The sequence below is a fragment of the Symphalangus syndactylus genome, chromosome 4, assembly GCF_028878055.3.
Source record: "Symphalangus syndactylus isolate Jambi chromosome 4, NHGRI_mSymSyn1-v2.1_pri, whole genome shotgun sequence".
NCBI classification, from domain to species: Eukaryota; Metazoa; Chordata; class Mammalia; order Primates; family Hylobatidae; genus Symphalangus; species Symphalangus syndactylus.
Genome location: NC_072426.2, coordinates 49278937 through 49298534, shown reverse-complemented (window position 1 = coordinate 49298534; position 19598 = coordinate 49278937). Strand labels below are relative to the sequence as shown.

The 19598-nt window shown below is 33.2% G+C and overlaps 1 protein-coding gene across 3 annotated transcripts in view; it reads left to right on the top strand.

Annotated features, from left to right (window-relative positions):
- The window catches only part of FAT4 (FAT atypical cadherin 4), a 175902-nt gene that overhangs the window by 139860 nt on the left and 16444 nt on the right, over nucleotides 1-19598 (top strand). For all 3 annotated transcript variants that reach the window (XM_055274641.2, XM_055274640.2, XM_055274639.2), the window contains exons 10-11: nucleotides 8198-8302; nucleotides 13081-13388. In XM_055274641.2, coding sequence (XP_055130616.1) covers nucleotides 8198-8302; nucleotides 13081-13388 — 413 coding nt within the window. The remainder of the gene's footprint in view (nucleotides 1-8197; nucleotides 8303-13080; nucleotides 13389-19598) is intronic.

Genomic DNA, 19598 nt, shown 5'->3' with positions numbered 1-19598 from the left:
ATGTCACACTCATCACACTTTGATTTGCGCTTGCTATAGAGTGTTAGGTGAGTTCTATGGTGATATTATTTAAGAATGTTTTGTCCATTATTCTGTTAATACTTAATCCTCACAGAAAGCCTATAAGACAGTGTATTGTCTGAGACTGATCAGAAATTGGAACTACTCTCAGACTTTGAGGCAGGAAAATATTTGCTACAAGGAAACAGCTTACAAAACCTTCAACCTGGCTAAGAATACAGGTCAGGAACATTCACCAATGGGCGCAGCAATAAAGACATGGCAGACAGGCATTGCAAGACACCGCTGCTCATCCTCTTGCCCACCTGCAGTGCTGCACCAAGTGATCTGAGGAGAATGGTTCCTGCTTTGCTTTTACCATTCAGATATCATCACAGTCTTTTTTGCTGGCAGAATAAAAACCTGAATGCCACTGGAAGGGAGTCTGGAAAAGGTAGTCTTCAGACTTCCAGCCCTTGCAATATGGAAAGGTAGGAACGATGCTGAATGTCAGCAGATGATATGTGGCTTACGAAGATGTTATTATTCTTCCTGTTTTACACTGTAGGAAATTGAGCCTACAGTCTAGTGACTCCAGGGCCAGAGCTGCCAAAGTTTATATCATAACTCTTTCTAGGGAAGGTTGTTTGAAGTTATACATTAACGTTACTTACTTCTCCTCAGGGTTCACGTCGTCTCCATTTGCATAGTAGGAGATAATCCAACTGATTGGGAATGATATAAACAAACATAAAATTGAATGATTAAGATGAATCTTACATTTTTTAAATCAAGTTTCAAATTCTGTATGAAAAAACCATCCAGTAAAACTGGCAGATAATTAATGTCTGACAGTTTTATTTCCTTTTTGTATTTTGTAGGAAACAATATGAAAAAAACATAGTGAGTGGCAAATGTTAATCCATGCTTTAAATTAGAAATGTTTTGCTTAAATGTCTATAGTTTGTTAATTTCTTTTGTAGAGGTAATCTCTGAAGGATCGTTCTGAGTTATTCTTTTTACCTAGTCTCTGCCAGATACCCTGACTCAGGAAGACAGCGCTAATATACCAAAACGTCTTAACATCTAACCTAGCCAGAGCTAATAAACCATAAGACAACATTTACACATAACTATATGTGTGCCTCATAGAACGATTTTTAAAAAAAAAAATAGCTAGATTTTACTTCAGTTAATTAAATTCTAGTGCCTTAGTAAAGCTTCACTTTTTCAAGGTCTGTATATAATTTTTGGCCATCAGAATTATTTTAAATTACTGTATTTTTTCATACTTTACTTTTGTGGACTTTCACCTGCATTTTATCAATAAGTTTCAAAGTCTGTGGAGTTACAAATTGGAGCTGCACAGTTTTCTGAACTTTCTGCTTAAAATGATCCTCAGCCACTACCCATACCCAGTTTCTCTCATACACCCTCACACACACACACACACACACACACCCCACTGCGTATTTTATGTGGATTTAGAAATTGTGTTAAGGATTAGAAGAGTAAGTGGCTTATAAGTTGATGCGAACTAAGAGACCTTATCCCCAGAATCCCCTAGAGTGTGATTAAATGTTAGCTGAGTGGAGATTTTATGTAGAGAACAACTTATAAGGATGCAAGTATGAAAATGAAAATCATGGAACAAAAAATATGAAGGCATATAGTTATTATCATACTGTCACCAGTTTATTTCTGAAATATTCTTAAAGTTTATTTTCAAGTCTGTAACCATGCACATAAGTATAAAACAACTATATTTTTTAATGAATGAGTGATTTAGAGGGAATGAATTTGTTTGTATAACATGTATTTCTTATTTCTTTTCCTTAGTTACTGGAAAAAGAACCAAAAGAAAATTGAAAAAAAGTAACATATTCAGTTACAATCACTTCATATGTTTCATTATTAAGAAAATTTTCTTACAATTTTTATATTAATATCACCATATGGAGCTTTGATTAACTGTAACATAAATTATTAGAAAAGATGGATAAAGTTTATTATAGTATAGGCCATGTGAAAAATTAATTTCTAAATTTTCACAAAATGTAATGATACCAAAAATTACATAAGTTGTCATTATGCCTCAGTGAATAAAAACCATTATTCCTGCCTCAGAAGTCTAGGGGTTCCTAGAGGAAAACTTTAGCCTAATAACCACACATGTAGTATTTATTTTCCTGTACAAATGAAAATGTCTTGCACTTAATAGAACACTAATTAGAAAGCACAGTAATAGTAACCACATCAATATTTGTCTCCTGCTTCCAGGTTTTTGCTGTTTGCATCACATTCCTTGCATTAAATCCTTCATGGGAATGGATGGTGTTATAAAATGCAGCATTTTGATAGATCTTATTTATAAGTCTGTCTATCTTATAACATAATTAGTTCATAGTCTCTTTAACCTTTTCCATTCACTTTCACACATCTGGATGCATTTTAGGTGTAGTATTTGGAATAATACCGGGGGTTTGTTACCTGATAGAGAAGTTTTCCTGTGTTCTCAATTAAGTTCCAATATTTCAGGAAAGATGAGGTTTGTTCATTCATCACTTTTATGTCATTTGACAGTATAAACAGTAAAATTTTTTGAGCCATACCAAGTATACAGAATATGCATAGTAATTTTACTATATATACAGAATATGCATAGTAATTTTACTATATATACAGAATATGCATAGTAATTTTACTATATATACAGAATATGCATAGTAATTTTACTGAGAAACTTGCCAAACACTTGCTTTCATAAAGTTGGAAAGAGTAACTAAGAGTGATTCTTTTAAAATTACTACAGTCATATATTAGTGTTGTTGATGGTCATGTGACCAGAAAACCATATAATATAAAAAGATTTTTAGTAAATACATATGAAATTAAATTTTCTTTGAGATAAAGAAGAGTGGCTCATGTAAGAGAGAATAAAGAGTGCAATTATTTTTATTTAATTTGATTCCTGAAGCAGAATTAGGCAGTTTACATTAGGTAATACACTAACTTATAAAAGCATTAATAACTTATGTTTCTAAGAAGTAGCTTAAATGCTTATTTCTGTAGAAAATAAGCATATATTCATAAGCTTATGAACATTATGTGTGTAATCATATGTAATAATTTGTAGTCTCACTGAGGTTGTATTTGTGCTTGTTTTACAAGACAAAGGTAAAAACTTTTTTTGGTTGTTGCTTTTCTTACTGGCAGCCCTTGTTAAAACATGGTATTTTTGCTTTTGTTTCAATGTAAAAAAGCCATAAGGCTATTGAACAGGATACTTAGACTATCTTCATAGCTCCTTAACAATAATGGGAAACATTTGCATACTGTGCAAAAGACAGCTACTTTTTGCTAAAATAATTTGGAAAATGTATAAGATAAATGCCTAGAATGAATAGCATATATTTATTATAGAATTTCTTTATTAATAACATAATCAATTTAGACCTAAAATGGATTTTTAGAGTTGCATGTATTCTCCCATCTCCTCTGTGTAGAAATACAGGAGATTTAAAAATAATATTTATGGTAGTCTAATATGTATATATAATCTAAGATATTAAATTGAAGGCTACATGTATCATAGGGTATGAAAAATTATCATATCTTCATGGGGTGGTCCAATTTAATAGTTGAGAATAAATTTAGCTCTATTTCACATAATCCAACATTAAAATGTGCTATTGGACAAGTGAAACTTGAATATACATTCTTGTTTAAAAGACTATAGGCTTTTTTTTTTTTTTTTTTCCCGTCTCTACTAAAAATACAAAAAAATTAGCCGGGCGTGGTGGCGGGCGCCTGTAGTCCCAGCTACTCGGAGAGGCTGAGGCAGGAGAATGGCGTGAACCCGGGAGGCGGAGCTTGCAGTGAGCCGAGATTGCACCACTGCACTCCAGCCTGGGCGACAGAGCGAGACTCCGTCTCAAAAAAAAAAAAAAAAAAAAGACTATAGGTGATTACAATAGATTCAGTTTATGTTCAACACGTCATCACATCTTCTGCCGCCGAACATGAAAATAGACACAAAATTTCTCCTGTAAGTTTAGGAAAGTCTGTGGATACCATGGATTCCTATCGTGCATTTATTTTCACCTTAAGCTATTCCCACTTTCCGTGTGCTAAGAATTTACACTTCTTCAAGCACATCTCCTTCTAGTTATGATAAATAGTGTATGGCAACACAATTAATTGATGGATGTCAAAGCAACGAGATCAATTTATTCTTCTAAACAGCTGCTATGGCAGTAAACATATCTTAATAGAAGGAGGCCTCTTGAGTTCAAGAGGCATAAATGCCTGTCTTTGTGCAAGTCCTATCAGCATACTTCCAAGCCTGAAGGCGTTTGGCAAGTATTGTTAATTGACTTGCAGCATTAATTAAGTTAATGATCCAAGATTTTGTTTCACAGTGCTTCAACACATCAGATTATTGTACCAAGAGCATGTTAGAGTAATTTAAACTACTGCATTCTCTGATACTCATTATGCTATTAACACTACAATTTAAGTAGATAGACTTGCACAGAACAATTCAGAATTTTGTTAATTTCTAATTGGGTAAAAAAGCATAAACTTTCCAAACCTGAGAGATATGCATTTAGAAGCTTTCTTTTGATTCTAAGTAAAATCATGGCATCCTTCTCTCACACAAAAGACGCAGGTGTTTTAAATAATAATTTAAATTTAAATATGTTTTCCTACTATGTCTTTGAATTCAAGTATCTAGTATGGCAACCTCTGAGTTCATGAATTGTAAAAAATTTTTACTCTTTAAATGGAGAACTCAAACTAAATTTTTAAATAGTAAATAATTTACATACTCTACCACCAAAAAATAAGACTATTTTTTCCAAACTCAACAACAAATTCCTTTATTTAACCCCTAACAAAGCCATTTTATTCATTGTTTTAACTTATATTTTAGGTTCTGGGTACATGCGAAGGTTTGGTACATAGGTAAACTCATGTCACAGGGTTCGTTGTACAGATTATTTCATCAACTAGGAATTAAGCCCAATACCAAATAGTTAACTTTTCTGCTCCTCTCCCTTCTCCCACCCTCCACCCTCAAGTAGACCCCAGTGTCAGTTGTTTCCTTCTCTGTGTCCATGTGTTCTCATCATTTAGCTCCCACTTATAAGTGAGAACAGGTGGTATTTGGTTTTCTGTTCCTATGTTAGTTTGCTGAGGATAATAGCCTCCAGCTCCATCCATGTTCCCACAAAAGACATAATCTTGTTCTTTTTTATGACTGCATAGTATGCCATGATGTGTATGTACCACATTTTCTTTATCCAATCTGTCATTTATCAGCATTTAAGTTAATTCCATGTCTTTGCTATTGTGAATAGTGCTGCATTGCACATTCATTTGTATGTGTCTGTATGGTAAAATGATTTATATTTCTCTGGGTATATACCCAGTAATGGGATTGCTGGGTCAAATAGTAGTTCTGCTTTTAGCTCTTGAGGAATAGCCATTATTAATTATTTGTAATTATCCACTAAGACAAAGTAAAAAGGAAACAACTTTATTTTTAAACTGAAATAATGAATGCAAGGTTGAATTTGTTTTTTCTTAACAATTTCTATTTCTATTTGTGTATACTTGAAGAATCAGATTCCACTGAGAATTTAAGTTTTATAGGAAATTCGTTCTCAAAACTAGTATTTTATTGGTTTGTAACATCTTCTGCCACTTTGTAATCACTGTATGTTTTAATAAATGAATAAGTCTTATTTATGTTAGGATATATTTCCACTCCTCACTCTGGAGTAACTGCAATAGCCTGTATTTTACATTTAAATTAAACTCAGATGTCTATGTTAAAATATTTTATACACGGTTAAATAAGATAATTGATTCATATAAATTATACACAAAAAGAACAACACATAAATTTCATTTGTTGCTATTTAAATCAAGATTTATAAAGGTAGTATTTGTAAATGAAATTCAAAAAAGATATAGTAGCTTTATAGGAACAATGACTTGGGATTTATACTCATATGTTTTTCTCAGAGAGCACATATATCCAGTTATTTGAGTAAGTATACATGGCAGTACCCTCTATATTTGTTACTTCTTATTTGTTCCTCATTTCCAGTCTTTAAGAAGTGAAGGTGGCAATTTTGTAACCCACTAACATGTTTTCATGATAACAAGGCTATATTGAACACACTTATAAATACATATATAAGTCTGTGTATTTTATACATGTTACTTTTAACACAACTTTAAAATAATTTTTTGGATAAAGAAAGGAATGAAAGAAAGTAAAAATGTACCTAGTCAAAAAGCACAAGTGAAAATTATGTAGGCTTTTACAGTGAAAACCAAATGGAAGGAGTAGAATATTACTTTCTTGATGACAGCTAATCAAAAATATGGCCAGTAGATCTTATGTATTTGCAACTGGGAAATACTGTGCTATAAGAAAAAAAAAATCTACATCACTAAAATGGCCTGTCACATAATCAGTTGAAAAACAAAATAGGAAAGAGTTCTATGAAACCACAACTCTCTGGTGAGAAATCAAGCACCATTTGAAGTTTTCCTGCCTATTTCTCAAATTTAGTACACCGCTACAATACTTAAAACCTGATTTCTGTGCCCATAAATTTGTAACTTGTTTATTTTCATGCCCTTGGCTTAACAATAGAAAGGTATTCTGAAATTGTTAGCTCAATGTTTTGCCTTATAAGGAGGTTCCCAATTTATTTATAAGGGAAAAAATGTCGTGTTTATGATTCTATGATGTACAGAAATGGGCTTAGTTAGCATCATGAGATCTGACTCACACTTACAATTTCAGACCAGAATAAGTGTGGCTCCGTAATCAAGCCACAAAAACAGAACCAAGTTAAACAAAAGTTTGACTGTGTTTTAAGCAGAGTTAGTATGATGAAATGAAGTATCTATGCTCAGCAGTAGGTCTTGTTGTGCATATACAATGCGTATCATTTCCTGAGCTATCTAATAAATGCATTAGTGAAATCAGGCTGGGAAGTAGAAAGTAGCTTCCAGAAACAAATGCTATAGTATTTACAATCCTACTCTCAATGAAAAGAAATTAACTAAGAATTCTGTAACATCTCACTGCATTATGAAATTTGAAAATTAGATCTTAACGAATATATCAAATAATTACAATACTTTAAAGTTATAGAACAGTGGTATTAGAACATGTTTAAGTTTAGGTAAAAATAAGTAAAAACAACAAAAACAAGTGGGACTTATACCCCAAGTTTTATACACCATGTGATCAATGACCGTAGTTTTCTGAAACCTGGATATGGGAGCAGAAGCCCTAAATTGGTCTGTGTCATAGTTTTACAGTTTCACAGACAATATATTAGCCTCCAAGAGGCTTTTCTTCTTCACTTTTGAAATGTAAATATTTCCTTTGTATGGATTAATACTCCTACTGAAATGGAAACACAGTCTGAAGACACTTGTTTGCTTTCTTCACTGCCATATCTCCCTCCATTATCATGTCTGGCCCATAATAAGCACTCAGTCAATATTAGTTGATTCAATTTAACAAGATCATGTATGAGAAAAGTCTTTATAAACTGAAAAATATGCTGTTTAGGTATTATCGCTTCAGACAAAAGACAAAGTATACATAATCTGTAGTCAAGAATAAATTTTCATAAGCATTTGAAAATATGATGGGTTTTCTTATTTCTTATTCTGCTTTACAGCAGATATGTGTAATTTAAGTGATATTTCTTAGTAGTAGAAAGAGTGTAGTTTGATAAATAAGATAAATTATTATCTTTGAAATACCTAAGTCAAGAAAATCTCTGCAGTGAAAAGAATACTGTAAGCTTCAACTTTCTATCTATAAAATATAAAAGAAGGGACATTGACAAAGAAAATAAATTCAGTGAAAGCATTTAAATATGTTTATCATGTCATTTCTCTGCAAACAGTATTTTCTTCCAAGATAATTATGTAAATTATTTCCTAAATATTATAATGCACATTTTACAATAGGACAACTAAACAAGATTTTAAATTCTAAGATATTATTCTAATTTCCTTATGTCAAGTAAAATGTTTTTATATTTCTTTTCTCCGTGATATGCCTTAGGAAAGATTTTTACATATGGTAATGCTGTAACGGTGTTAATATATTTATGTATGAGATTTAAAAAAAACTGAATTTGATATATTTTAGGGAAAATGTGTGAATCTTCAGTCAATTACTGTGAATGCAACCCCTGCTTTAATGGTGGTTCCTGCCAAAGTGGTGTGGATTCTTATTATTGTCATTGCCCATTTGGTGAGTAAAACTTATTTGTTGATATGAAATATAAGTTTATTTTTGCACACAGTTTAGCAATTTTGTTTTATTATGAGTATGACAGACCAAAAAACTATTGTTTTACATGGAAGGTTTTATTAAAATAAAATCTTAAATGTTTAACATTTGTAAAAGTTATGGAAATCCCATTGAATACATTGCATTGATCATTACTAGAAAAAGAGTCAACTCAAGATAATTGAATTAATATTGTTTCCGTAGGACATTTCCCCCCAAAGATTTATGGATATCTTCTTTTTAGCTGAGAAGTTATGAAATAAAAAAATTCTGTAAGCACTCTTTCACACCACTCTCTATTTCAAATCTTTAAGAGTAGTCAAAGTAAGGTTTTTTGTTTGTTTCACATTTGTGAATTTTGCTTTGTTTTTTATTTTTGTTTTTTACATTAGTTTTTAATTTTGTTTTTTACATTAATTGAGCCACTTTTATTAGAAGGACTTAGTAACTATACATGAAGTTTTCATAATAGGCTTTTTGTAGCTGATACTACCTGACTAATAAAATTTCAGACTAATCTGTCTTTTGGGTAAGAAAAATTGTTAAAAAGAACTTTTTTGTGTGCATACATATTTATTCACCGTAGTGGAATGAACTAAAATATTCCTTCCAGGTCTTATCCAAATGTTACCCATTACTGTGCCAGCCAAAAACCATGAGATTCAGAGGAAGCATTTGTATTAGCTTGGCTTGTTTCATAAGTTTGTGATTATTCCATTTTTTTAAAGGCTGCTTTACCCCACAACATAGAATCCATCTCCAAATGACTCTGTCTCTTTTCTTTTTTTTTTCCCCCTTTGTATATTTATTTTTTTTTTTTTATTATACTTTAAGTTTTAGGGTACTTGTGCACAACGTGCAGGTTTGTTACATATGTATACATGTGCCATGTTGGTTTGCTGCACCCATCAACTCGTCATTTACATTAGGTATATCTCCTAATGCTATCCCTCCCCCCTCCCCCTACCCCACAACAGGCCCCGGGGTGTGATGTTCCCCTTCCTGTGTCCATGAGTTCTCATTGTTCAATTCCCACCTATGAGTGAGAACATGTGGTGTTCGGTTTTTTGTCCTTGCGATAGTTTGCTGAGAATGATGGTTTCTAGCTTCATCCATGTCTCTTTTCTTAAGCAAGAAAGAGCAAGGATATTTTTCTAGTCTTCCTTTGGGCGTATAACTGTGCTATATGGACCTGAAAAGTAAAGCTCAACCTATCGCAGATAATAGAATTTAAAAGACATATGCAGTTCCTAATAACCTGTATAATTTACTAGGTATTTTTAATTTCCAAACAACTTCATGACTATCTGTTTTTATTAAGCACATCAATAGAATGATAAAGACAAACAAAATAGAAAAATATCTAATTTTGAGGAATGTATTTTCCCAATGGTTTTGAGGCCCAGAAATTGAGTGATTTGCCCAAAGTCAAAAATGAAGTTGGAACAAAACTACCCCAAAACAATGTAGCACTAGAACACAAATTTTTATTTTCAGTCCAATATGACATCACAGAACCCCTTTTTATACAATTTCTTTGAAATTCTAACAATTTCCGTGAAGTAATAAAAGGTATATCAAGGTCAAAATAACCACAACTCGAGATCTCCAAAAACTTTTTCTTTCTTTCAGTGGTGTCTCATCATTTTAAATGGTACTGCTTTCTACAGATAACCACAGTCAAGTTTCATGGTTTAACTTAACATTTTGAGATAAAAGTTAAAGGGATTAGAGTGTAAACTAGAAATGATTTTCAAGTGACTGAACAGAAATGTTCATATTTTTATGGATTCCTTTACATTACAGTTGCAAATTTGAGGATTTAAGAAAATTGAAACACAATAAAAACAAGTGCTGCTGCAGTGTAGTAGTACAACTGTCGTTGCCTATTAAGTGGAACTATTTGAGGGGCCAAGTGTACCTTCTTGTCACTCTGCTAGACATCGCCAGGGGAAGAGGAATAGCACAATGTAAATTAAAATAGACACAAATCACACATAGCCGGCAGTGCAAATTTCCCCCTCTATTCCTTCCAGGGGCAAAGACAAAAAACATTACCTAAACTTAGACATTGTCAGTTGACAACATAAGCACTTGGAAAAGAAAACAAAAATCACTGAAACACTACTATGTAATTTGAAATTAAAGAGATAGAATTAAAAACAAAAATGATTTTTGTTCTCAAATGGAATGTGGATGAAACGTACAAATAACAAAGTCAGATGGAATGCCTCAAATAAATAGCCAGAGGTAGGTAGTTACAGTTGCATCCTTTAAAGCAAAACTTCATCATTTTAAAGTTAGAAAAAAGTTTTTTGCACCATTTAGCTTCTCATCAATAAAAGATTGGCTATTTGGATTTCAAAAAAATTTTTTGATCCTTAGATTTTTAAATTTAAATTACATCTTAGGAAAAACATAGTGCTTCAGACATTACAAAGGCGACATGTGTAATTACAACTTCTTAGAATTAAGATGCAACCTTTCTGTGAAAACAGTACCAAAACCTTTTAAGAATAAATTTTTTTAATTCCATAAAAAAAATTTTCATGTTTGAAAATACAGTACAATTTGAATTAAAATGTAAGTATCTATATATTTTCTACATATATTTACACTCAAATATTCAGCACATTGTTATAGATGTAGTAAAGTTTATTCAGAAGAGACCTAAGTGAACATATAACACAAATTTTTTCAGTAGTATTTTTATTTTGTTTATATGCTTCATTTTACCTTTTACTTTAACTTCACTTACTCTTTCTGCATAGATAACATATTTATATACAAATTAATGCATATAAATTATAAATATTAAATGTAGATGCCACAGAAATGTATAAAATACGAATACAAATTCTACAGGATAGATATAATAAATATATAATGTATAAGACATATCATATATATCAATAAATATCATTTCTATAATTCCTTTGCCTTTTCTTCAACTTCAGTTAAAGATTAAAAATTAAAAATTATGTATAATTTCCTTTTTTTTTTTTTGAGACGGAGTCTCGCTCTGTCGCCCAGGCTGGAGTGCAGTGGCATGTTCTTGGCTCACTGCAAGCTCCACCTCCTGGGTTCACACCATTCTCCTGCCTCAGCCTCCCGAGTAGCTGGGACTGCAAGCGCCCGCCACCACGCCCAGTTAATTTTTTTTTGTATTTTTAGTAGAGACGGGGTTTCACCGTATTAGCCAGGATGGTGTCAATCTCCTGACCTCGTGATCCGCCTGCCTCGGCCTCCCAAAGTGCTGGGATTGCAGGCGTGAGCCACCGTGCCTGGCCAAAATTATGTATAATTTCTACTCATTTATAATAAATATTATTTCAACCTGGACAGAAAAGGAAAAGATAAATAACACAAACTTTTATAGCAGCTTCTAGGCTGTTTTAATTTTAAAAATGTTCTGATATAAAATGTGGTAGTCAAACAGCTAGACAATCAATAGATCTGGCCTCAAATTTTGGCTGTTTCTCTTGGTTCTGTGACCTTAGGCAAGTTTTAAATACTCTATAAAATAATGGCATTGGTTCCTTCTAGCTGAACAATTCCCTCTCTAAATTTTATGCATTTATGGGACATATAAAGCCAAAATTAAGAAATGAAGCCTTTGCAAGTTAGTAAGAATCATGAGGTATTGGCGTGGGTTAATTTTCCAATCATTTGCCACAGTCTACTAATATTTGTGGGAAAAGAATTTTGGCATAGCATTTTAGCATCAATAAAACTCATTTTTCAAGTTTGAAAAAGAACCAGCACAAACAAATGGGAATGCTGACTTTCAGAAAAACAGACAGCTATTTTAAAGTAGCCTGCTATAAATCATACCCACAGAGGGTATAAAACAAGAAAGAGATAAAAACTTATAGACAGTTATTTCCTTTCCTAAACCAATGATTCCTAAACCAATGATTCCACTTGTCAGATTTTGTGGCCCTTGAAAATAACATGAATATAGGTACTGATTTTTAAAAAATCAAAACAAATGCATTTACATCTTCAATTGAGTTGAAATAGTTTTTAAGAACTATATATTATGAAGGAAGTATGTTGGCTGAAAATTGTAGCATAATACAACTTTTAAAAGATCAACAAATTTGGGCCGCTTGCGGTGGCTCATGCCTGTAATCCCAGCACTTTGGGAGGCTGAGGTGGGCGGAGCACCTGAGGTCAGGAGTTCAAGACCAGCCTGACCAACAAGGTGAAATCTCATCTCTATTAAAAATACAAAATTAGCCAGGTGTGGTTCCCAGCACCTATAATCCTAGCTTCTTGGGAGGCTGAGGCAGGAGAATCGCTTGAACCCAGTAGGCAGAGGTTGCAGTGAGCAGGCACTCTAGTCTGGGCAACAACAGCAAAACTCTGTCCCAAAATAATAAAAAATAAAAATAAAAATAAACGAATTTTGAAACGTTTCTGGGAAAGAAATCTCTTCAGACATACTCCATTCCACTAAGCCTTTCATTTTGAGAAACAAAACGTACTTAGATATGTTCCCTAATTAGACAATGAAAAATAATTACATCAGTTAATCATTTCTGCCATGTTTTAAAGATCATTCATTCATAAAGATCATTAACTATTTCAATTTTAGTTTAGATGAAATTTTTTGGAAAGTAACAAAAAAGTTGTTAAAAGATATCTAATTTTATAATTCAAAAATATTTTAATCAAAATATATAATAAAATTTCCCTGAAATTTTATGCCAGTTTGTCAATTTTCCCTCCAACAGGTGTCTTTGGAAAACACTGCGAGTTGAACAGTTATGGATTTGAGGAGTTATCATACATGGAATTTCCAAGCTTGGACCCCAATAACAACTATATTTATGTCAAATTTGCCACTATTAAAAGTCATGCCTTATTGCTTTACAACTATGACAACCAGACAGGCGACCGGGCTGAGTTTTTGGCCCTTGAAATTGCCGAAGAAAGACTAAGATTCTCTTATAATTTAGGCAGTGGTACATATAAGCTTACCACCATGAAGAAGGTATCAGATGGACATTTTCACACTGTGATTGCCCGGAGAGCAGGAATGGTAAGATATTTCATTTTATTGTTGTTGTATTTCCAACTGGATCTTCAAATAAAGTATGAATTGGGGTGCAAATCATGTTAAATTAGGTTTATTCAATAAATGAACACTTTAGTTATGAAAAACTTAGGCATAATATTTTTCTTTTGCCCATGACAACTCTGTTCAAAAACAATAAAAAGGAGAACAATTGAGAAAATAGCCTAGTGCGTGAAAAAATTTCATTGATATTTTTGTATGTTTTTAAGGCCATGTCCGGACTATACTTAAAATAACTACCTTTCTTTCCTAAGTATTTCTGCCTTGACTGAAGAAACGATTTAGCAACAGAGGAGACTTTTCTACAAAATCTACATAACATAACTTAATCAAAACACTTGATTGTTTAAAAATGGTAACAATAGTCTTAGCTAGTCATAGTCTTTTTGCTGGTGAAGGGTCTTGCCTTGATATTCGTGGCTCCTGACTGAGCCAGGTAGTAGTGGCTGAAGATTCACGGTGGGGGCTGTGGAAATTTTTTAAAATAAAACGACAGGAAACTTTGTCACATTGATTAACTCCTTTTTCATGAAAGATGATTTCTCTGTAGCATTTGAGGCTATTTGATTGATACCATTTTACCCACAGATGAAATTGTTTCAAACTTGAAGTCAAGCCTCTCTCAAACCTTGATGCTAATTTATTAATTAAGCCTATGGAATATTCTAAATCCTCTGTTGTCATTTCAACAATGTTCACAGCATCTTCACCTGGAGTAAGTTCTATCTTAATAAACCGCTTCCTTTGTTTATCCTTAAGAAGCAGCTTCTCATCCTTTCATGTTTGTTTTGCAAGATTGTAGCAGCTCAATCACATCTTGAGGCTTCACTTCAAATTCTAGTTCTCCCACTGTGTCTACCACATTGGCAATTACTTCCTCCACTGAAGTCTGGAAGCCCCCAAACTCATCCATGAGAGTCAAAAATCAACTTCCTCTGAACGCCTTTTAATATTTGATGTTTTGACCTCCTTCCATTAATCATGAATGTTCTTCATGGCATCTAGAATGGTGACTCCTTTTCCAGAAGGTTTTTAATTTACTTTGCCCAGACCTATCAGAGGAATCATCGTCTGTGGCAGCTATAGCCTTATGAAATGTATTTTTTAAATAATAGGACTTGAAAGCCGAAGTGACTCTTTGATCCATGGGCTGTAGTCTGGATACTGTGTTAGCAAGCATGAAAACAACATTAATCTCCTTATACATCATCCTCAGAGCTTTTGGGTGACCAGGTGCATTGTCAGTGAGCAGTAATATTTTGAAAGGATTTTTTTTTTCCGAGTAGTAGATCTCAACAGTGGGCTAAAAAATATTCAATAAGCCATGCTGTAAACAGATGTGCTGTCATCCAGGCATTTCTGTTTACTGATAGAGCACAGGTGCAGTAGATTTAGCATAATTCTTAAAAACCCTAGGATTTTTAGACTGGAAAAGGAGCACTGGTTTCAATTTCAAGACACCAGCTATATTCACCCCTGACAAAAGAGTCAGCCAATCCTTTGAAGTTTATTTATTTATTTTTTTTTGAGATGGAGTCTCCCTCTGTCGCCCAGGCTGGAGTGCAGTGACGCGATCTCGGCTCACTGCAAGCTCCGCCTCCCGGGGTCACGCCATTCTCCTGCCTCAGCCTCTCCGAGTAGCTGGGACTACAGGCACCCGCCACCTCACCCAGCTAATTTTCTGTATTTTTAGTAGAGATGGGGTTTCACCGTGTTAGCCAGGATGGTCTCAATCTCCTGACCTCATGATCCGCCCACCTCGCCTCCCAAAGTGCTGGGATTACAGGCTTGAGCCACCGCGCCCGGCCCCTTTGAAGCTTTTAACCCAGGCATTCACTTCTTTTCTCTAGCTATGAAAATCCTAGATGACATCTTCTAATAAAAGGCTGTTTTTTTACATCGAAAGTCTGTTCTTTAGTGTAACCACCTTCATCAATGACCTTAGCTAGATCTTCTGGATAACTTGCTGCAGCTTCTATATCACCATTCACTGCTTTGCTTTGTACTTTTACGTTACGGAGATGACTTCTTTCCTTAAGCCTCATGAGGCAACCTCTGCTACATTCCAACTTTTCTTCTGTAGTTTCCTCACCTCTCTCAGCCTTCATGCAATGGAAGAGAGTTAGTGCCTTTTTCTAGATTAGATGTTGGCTTACGGGAATGTTGCAACAGGTTTGATCTTCTATCCAGACTATCCAGACTGCTAAAACTTTCTCCATATCAGCAATAAGGTTATCTTGCTTTCTTATCATTTGTATATTCACTGGAGTAGCACTTTTAATTTCCTTCAAGAACTTTTACTTTGCATTTACAGCTCGGCTAACTATTTGGCACAAGAAGCCTATTTGGCCTATCTTGGCTCTCGACATGCCTTCCTCGCTAAGCTTATTCATTTTTACATTTTGATATAAAGTGAGAGAAATGTAACTCTTCCTTTCACTTGAGCACTTAGAGGCCATTTTAGGGTTATTCGTTGGCATAATTTCAGTAGTGTTTTATCTCAAGGTACAAGGAAGCCTGAGGATAGGTAGAGAGACCAGAGACAGATAATTGCTGGAGCAGCCAGAACATAAGTAACATTTATCAATTAAGCTTGCCATCGTATATGGTACGGTTCATGTTGCCACAAAATAATTATAATAGTAACATCCAAGGACACTTCACTCATCACAGATCACCATACCACATAAAATAATAATGAAATATTTGAAATATTGAGAATTATTAAAATGTGACAGTCACAAAGTAAGCACATGCTGTTGGAAAAATGGTGCTGATAGACTTGCTGGATACAGGATTACCAGCAACCTTCAATTGGTAAAAAACAAAATATCTGCAAAGTGCAATGAAGTGAAGAGCAATAAAATGAGGCATGCATGTATTTATATTGATTTCATTATGTGGCTTTCATGTTACAAGAATGACATATCTATTTAGGACTTGTGTTTATTAAATAAATACTTTATAAGTGAAAATGCATCACATCTTTTCTTTATTAGTGTTTGAAAATATTTGACATAGTGTAATAGAATGGAACGGCTTATTTATTTTTTATTCTTTATTTATCTTCACAACTATCTATCCGTATTTCCCCCATCTCTAATGGCTATCAAGGATTTTTTTAATAAGAAAATGCTAACAAATCTGTCTTAAAGTATTTTTGCACTTTAACTTTGAGCCTTTAAAAGCGTAGTTACTGGTGGCCAGGCGCAGTGGCTCACGCTTGTAATCCCAGCACTTTGGAAGGCCGAGGCTGGCAGATCACGAGGTCAGGAGATCGAGACCATCATGGCTAACACAGTGAAACCCCGTCTCTACTAAATACAAAAAAAAAAAAAAAAAAAAAAAAAAAATTAGCCCGGCATAGTGGTGTGAGCCTGTAGTCCCAGCTGCTGGAGATGCTGAGGCAGGAGAATGGCATGAACCTGGGAGGCGGAGCTTGCAGTGAGCCGTGATCTCAGCACTGCACTCCAGCCTGGGTGACAGAACAAGACTCTGTCTCAAAAAAAAAAAAAAAAAAGTGTAGTTACTGGCAAGCTTTATAATTCACCCTAGATAAAGGAATTGTGTGAAATATTAAATTATCTATTAAAAAGAAAGCCTAGCCAAAACAACAAAATAAGTGCCCTTAAATCATTTTAAATGAAAAAACTTGGTATCTAAATGATTATAATTTTATTTCTGACTTCATGGCAATCTTTAAAATATATGGTAACTTATATAGTCCTTAGACTGATCATATGAATCATACATTTGTGTAACTACCGAGAAACTTTTGCCACTAAATGTATGGAATATGTTATATTGCTGAATTCATATAAGCAATATTCAGAGGTAATATTTAAAATGTTTTTAACCAAGCTTTTGCTAGTTTTTTTCCCTCTGACACATAGTTAATTTTAAAGGCTAAAATTTGTGCAATCTATAATTACCAATTCATAAGGGCATAAGACAGAAACTACCTTATAATGTTAATTATTTTTGAGCAATACACATAACAGGCAATCTATTATCAAAGAACAAAATCTGTCATTTGATCTCAGGAATATTTTATAAATCCCTGTTTATTTTGAATTGGCATCAGATACAATGACATTTCTCTCCTCCACTCTAATTTACTACAACATTAAAGGAAATTTGAGCAAGTTTTAAAATACAGAAGTATTTTTAATTATGAGGGGGAAAAAGAATAATGATTAGCTTTAAATATAACCAAGTGATTGTGTCAACATGGTCAAGGGTAGCTGCTCAGACATGTCATTCACAGATATCGCCACATCCATCAAACTGCATTCAGGGTCCTACCAGGTTATTAAATGTATGTTACTTGAAATATTGGTGAGAAAACAACAAAAGTATTGTATGGTTTTTATCAATCATTTTAGTTATAGATGGTTTTCCATTTCCTTTTGAACTTAGTGTTAATATTTTCCAGTTGGAACATTTTTCTAATATATTTAATTTATATAGTGTTTAGTTAATAAAATTACCCCCAACATTCCGAAAATGATGTCAAGACATAATGTTATATTTTAATTCTAATGTGCCCACATTTCCATATTATTGTAAAGGTTAATATGAATCATAATTAAAATTTTATTTCTGTGAATTAGGTGCTTAAACAGGTGTTGGTCACCCTGAATTATCACCAACACAACCCACATATAACCTTTTGAAGTATATATATATTTACTTGATCTTGGTCTCAGTGAAGTTTAAATTATGAGTAGTGCCTAAAAATCCACCTGACTTTAATGAACATTAGTAGAGGTATAACAAACAAATCTTGGATAAAATATATTTTCTGATTAGTAATAGGTCATTGCACTGATTTTTGCTTGAGATTTTAAAAATCAGCATAATATCAAACTGGTATGCTCAGAAGAAGACCTCTGGAAGAATACAGATTTAATCAATTCTAGTATTCCTGAAGATTGATGTAACCAGAAATATTGGGTCTTAAAGAATTAGAAAAACATTTAGAGATTGATATATATAGAGATTGGGCTCACATTAGCCGCAATAATATCCTAAAACTGATGAGTAATAGTCGACATCACCTCATTCTCCACACATATGTAAGATAGCCATATTTCTGATATGTTGTCAAGTATACTATAATGTAAAATAAACGATTTTACCTGATGACCTCCAAGGTCACATTAAACTTCATGAGCATTTGATTCTATCAAACAAGGACATGGGAGCAAGAGGTGAGTGGAGAAGGATGCAGTTCATTGTATTATTGTGACCATAGTCATCAATTTTTAATAATACCAAATGTGAAAAAAAACTCTGTCATTATTACTTGAGTCATAGGAAAAATGTCTTCCTGTTTCAGAAAGCATCCAAAATAAGGCCCCTACTGGATTTTGAATTTGTCATTTTCTACATTTCAAAATAATTTTGGTTGGAAACTGGCAAAATCATTAACCTCTAAGCTTTAAATCGTTGCATAGTTGGGATTAAACATTTTAATTTATGGTGGTAAAGCTATAAAAATTCAACAGTAAAAGAGAATTTAACTCTGAAGATTAAATTGCATAACCTTACTATTAAAATAAAACATCTCCTCCATTATTCTTTCTTTGAGTTGTATCAGCAAGCTTTTAGATGTATATGAAATATTAACAATGACTAAAATATAATTATGTTATCCAAGGTTATTTTTCTAGTTGAGGCATTTATAAATATCCATGTGGTACTTTCTAGTTTATGATACTTCTAGGGATCTCTACAAGGATACTTGCATAATATATGTAGAGAGATGTGTTCAATCAAATAGTCACCTAAGCAGCAGAAGTTGAATTATAAAAACCTAATACTGCTTTTGAGATTGGGTGTCACCCCATTTTACAGATAACTGGAAATAATCATAACTATCAAAAGAGTTAACTAAATGGGGCATGAAAGTCTTGCCAGAGAATTGGAAGTATAAATTTTTCCTACAAATGTTAGTATTTATTATAATTTACTTGAAAAAAATGGCAAAAAAAATCCATGTTGCTCACAAGAGTTTATTGTATACGGCTTATACTAATTAACTCTTAGAAACATTTAAGAATATGTTAGCCAGTAATATTTGATAAACAATTAATAAATTGATTATACATTCACCTCAGTCTTTGTTTTTAAAATGTGAGATACTTCAGGTAAATTTTTATAAGTCTCCCA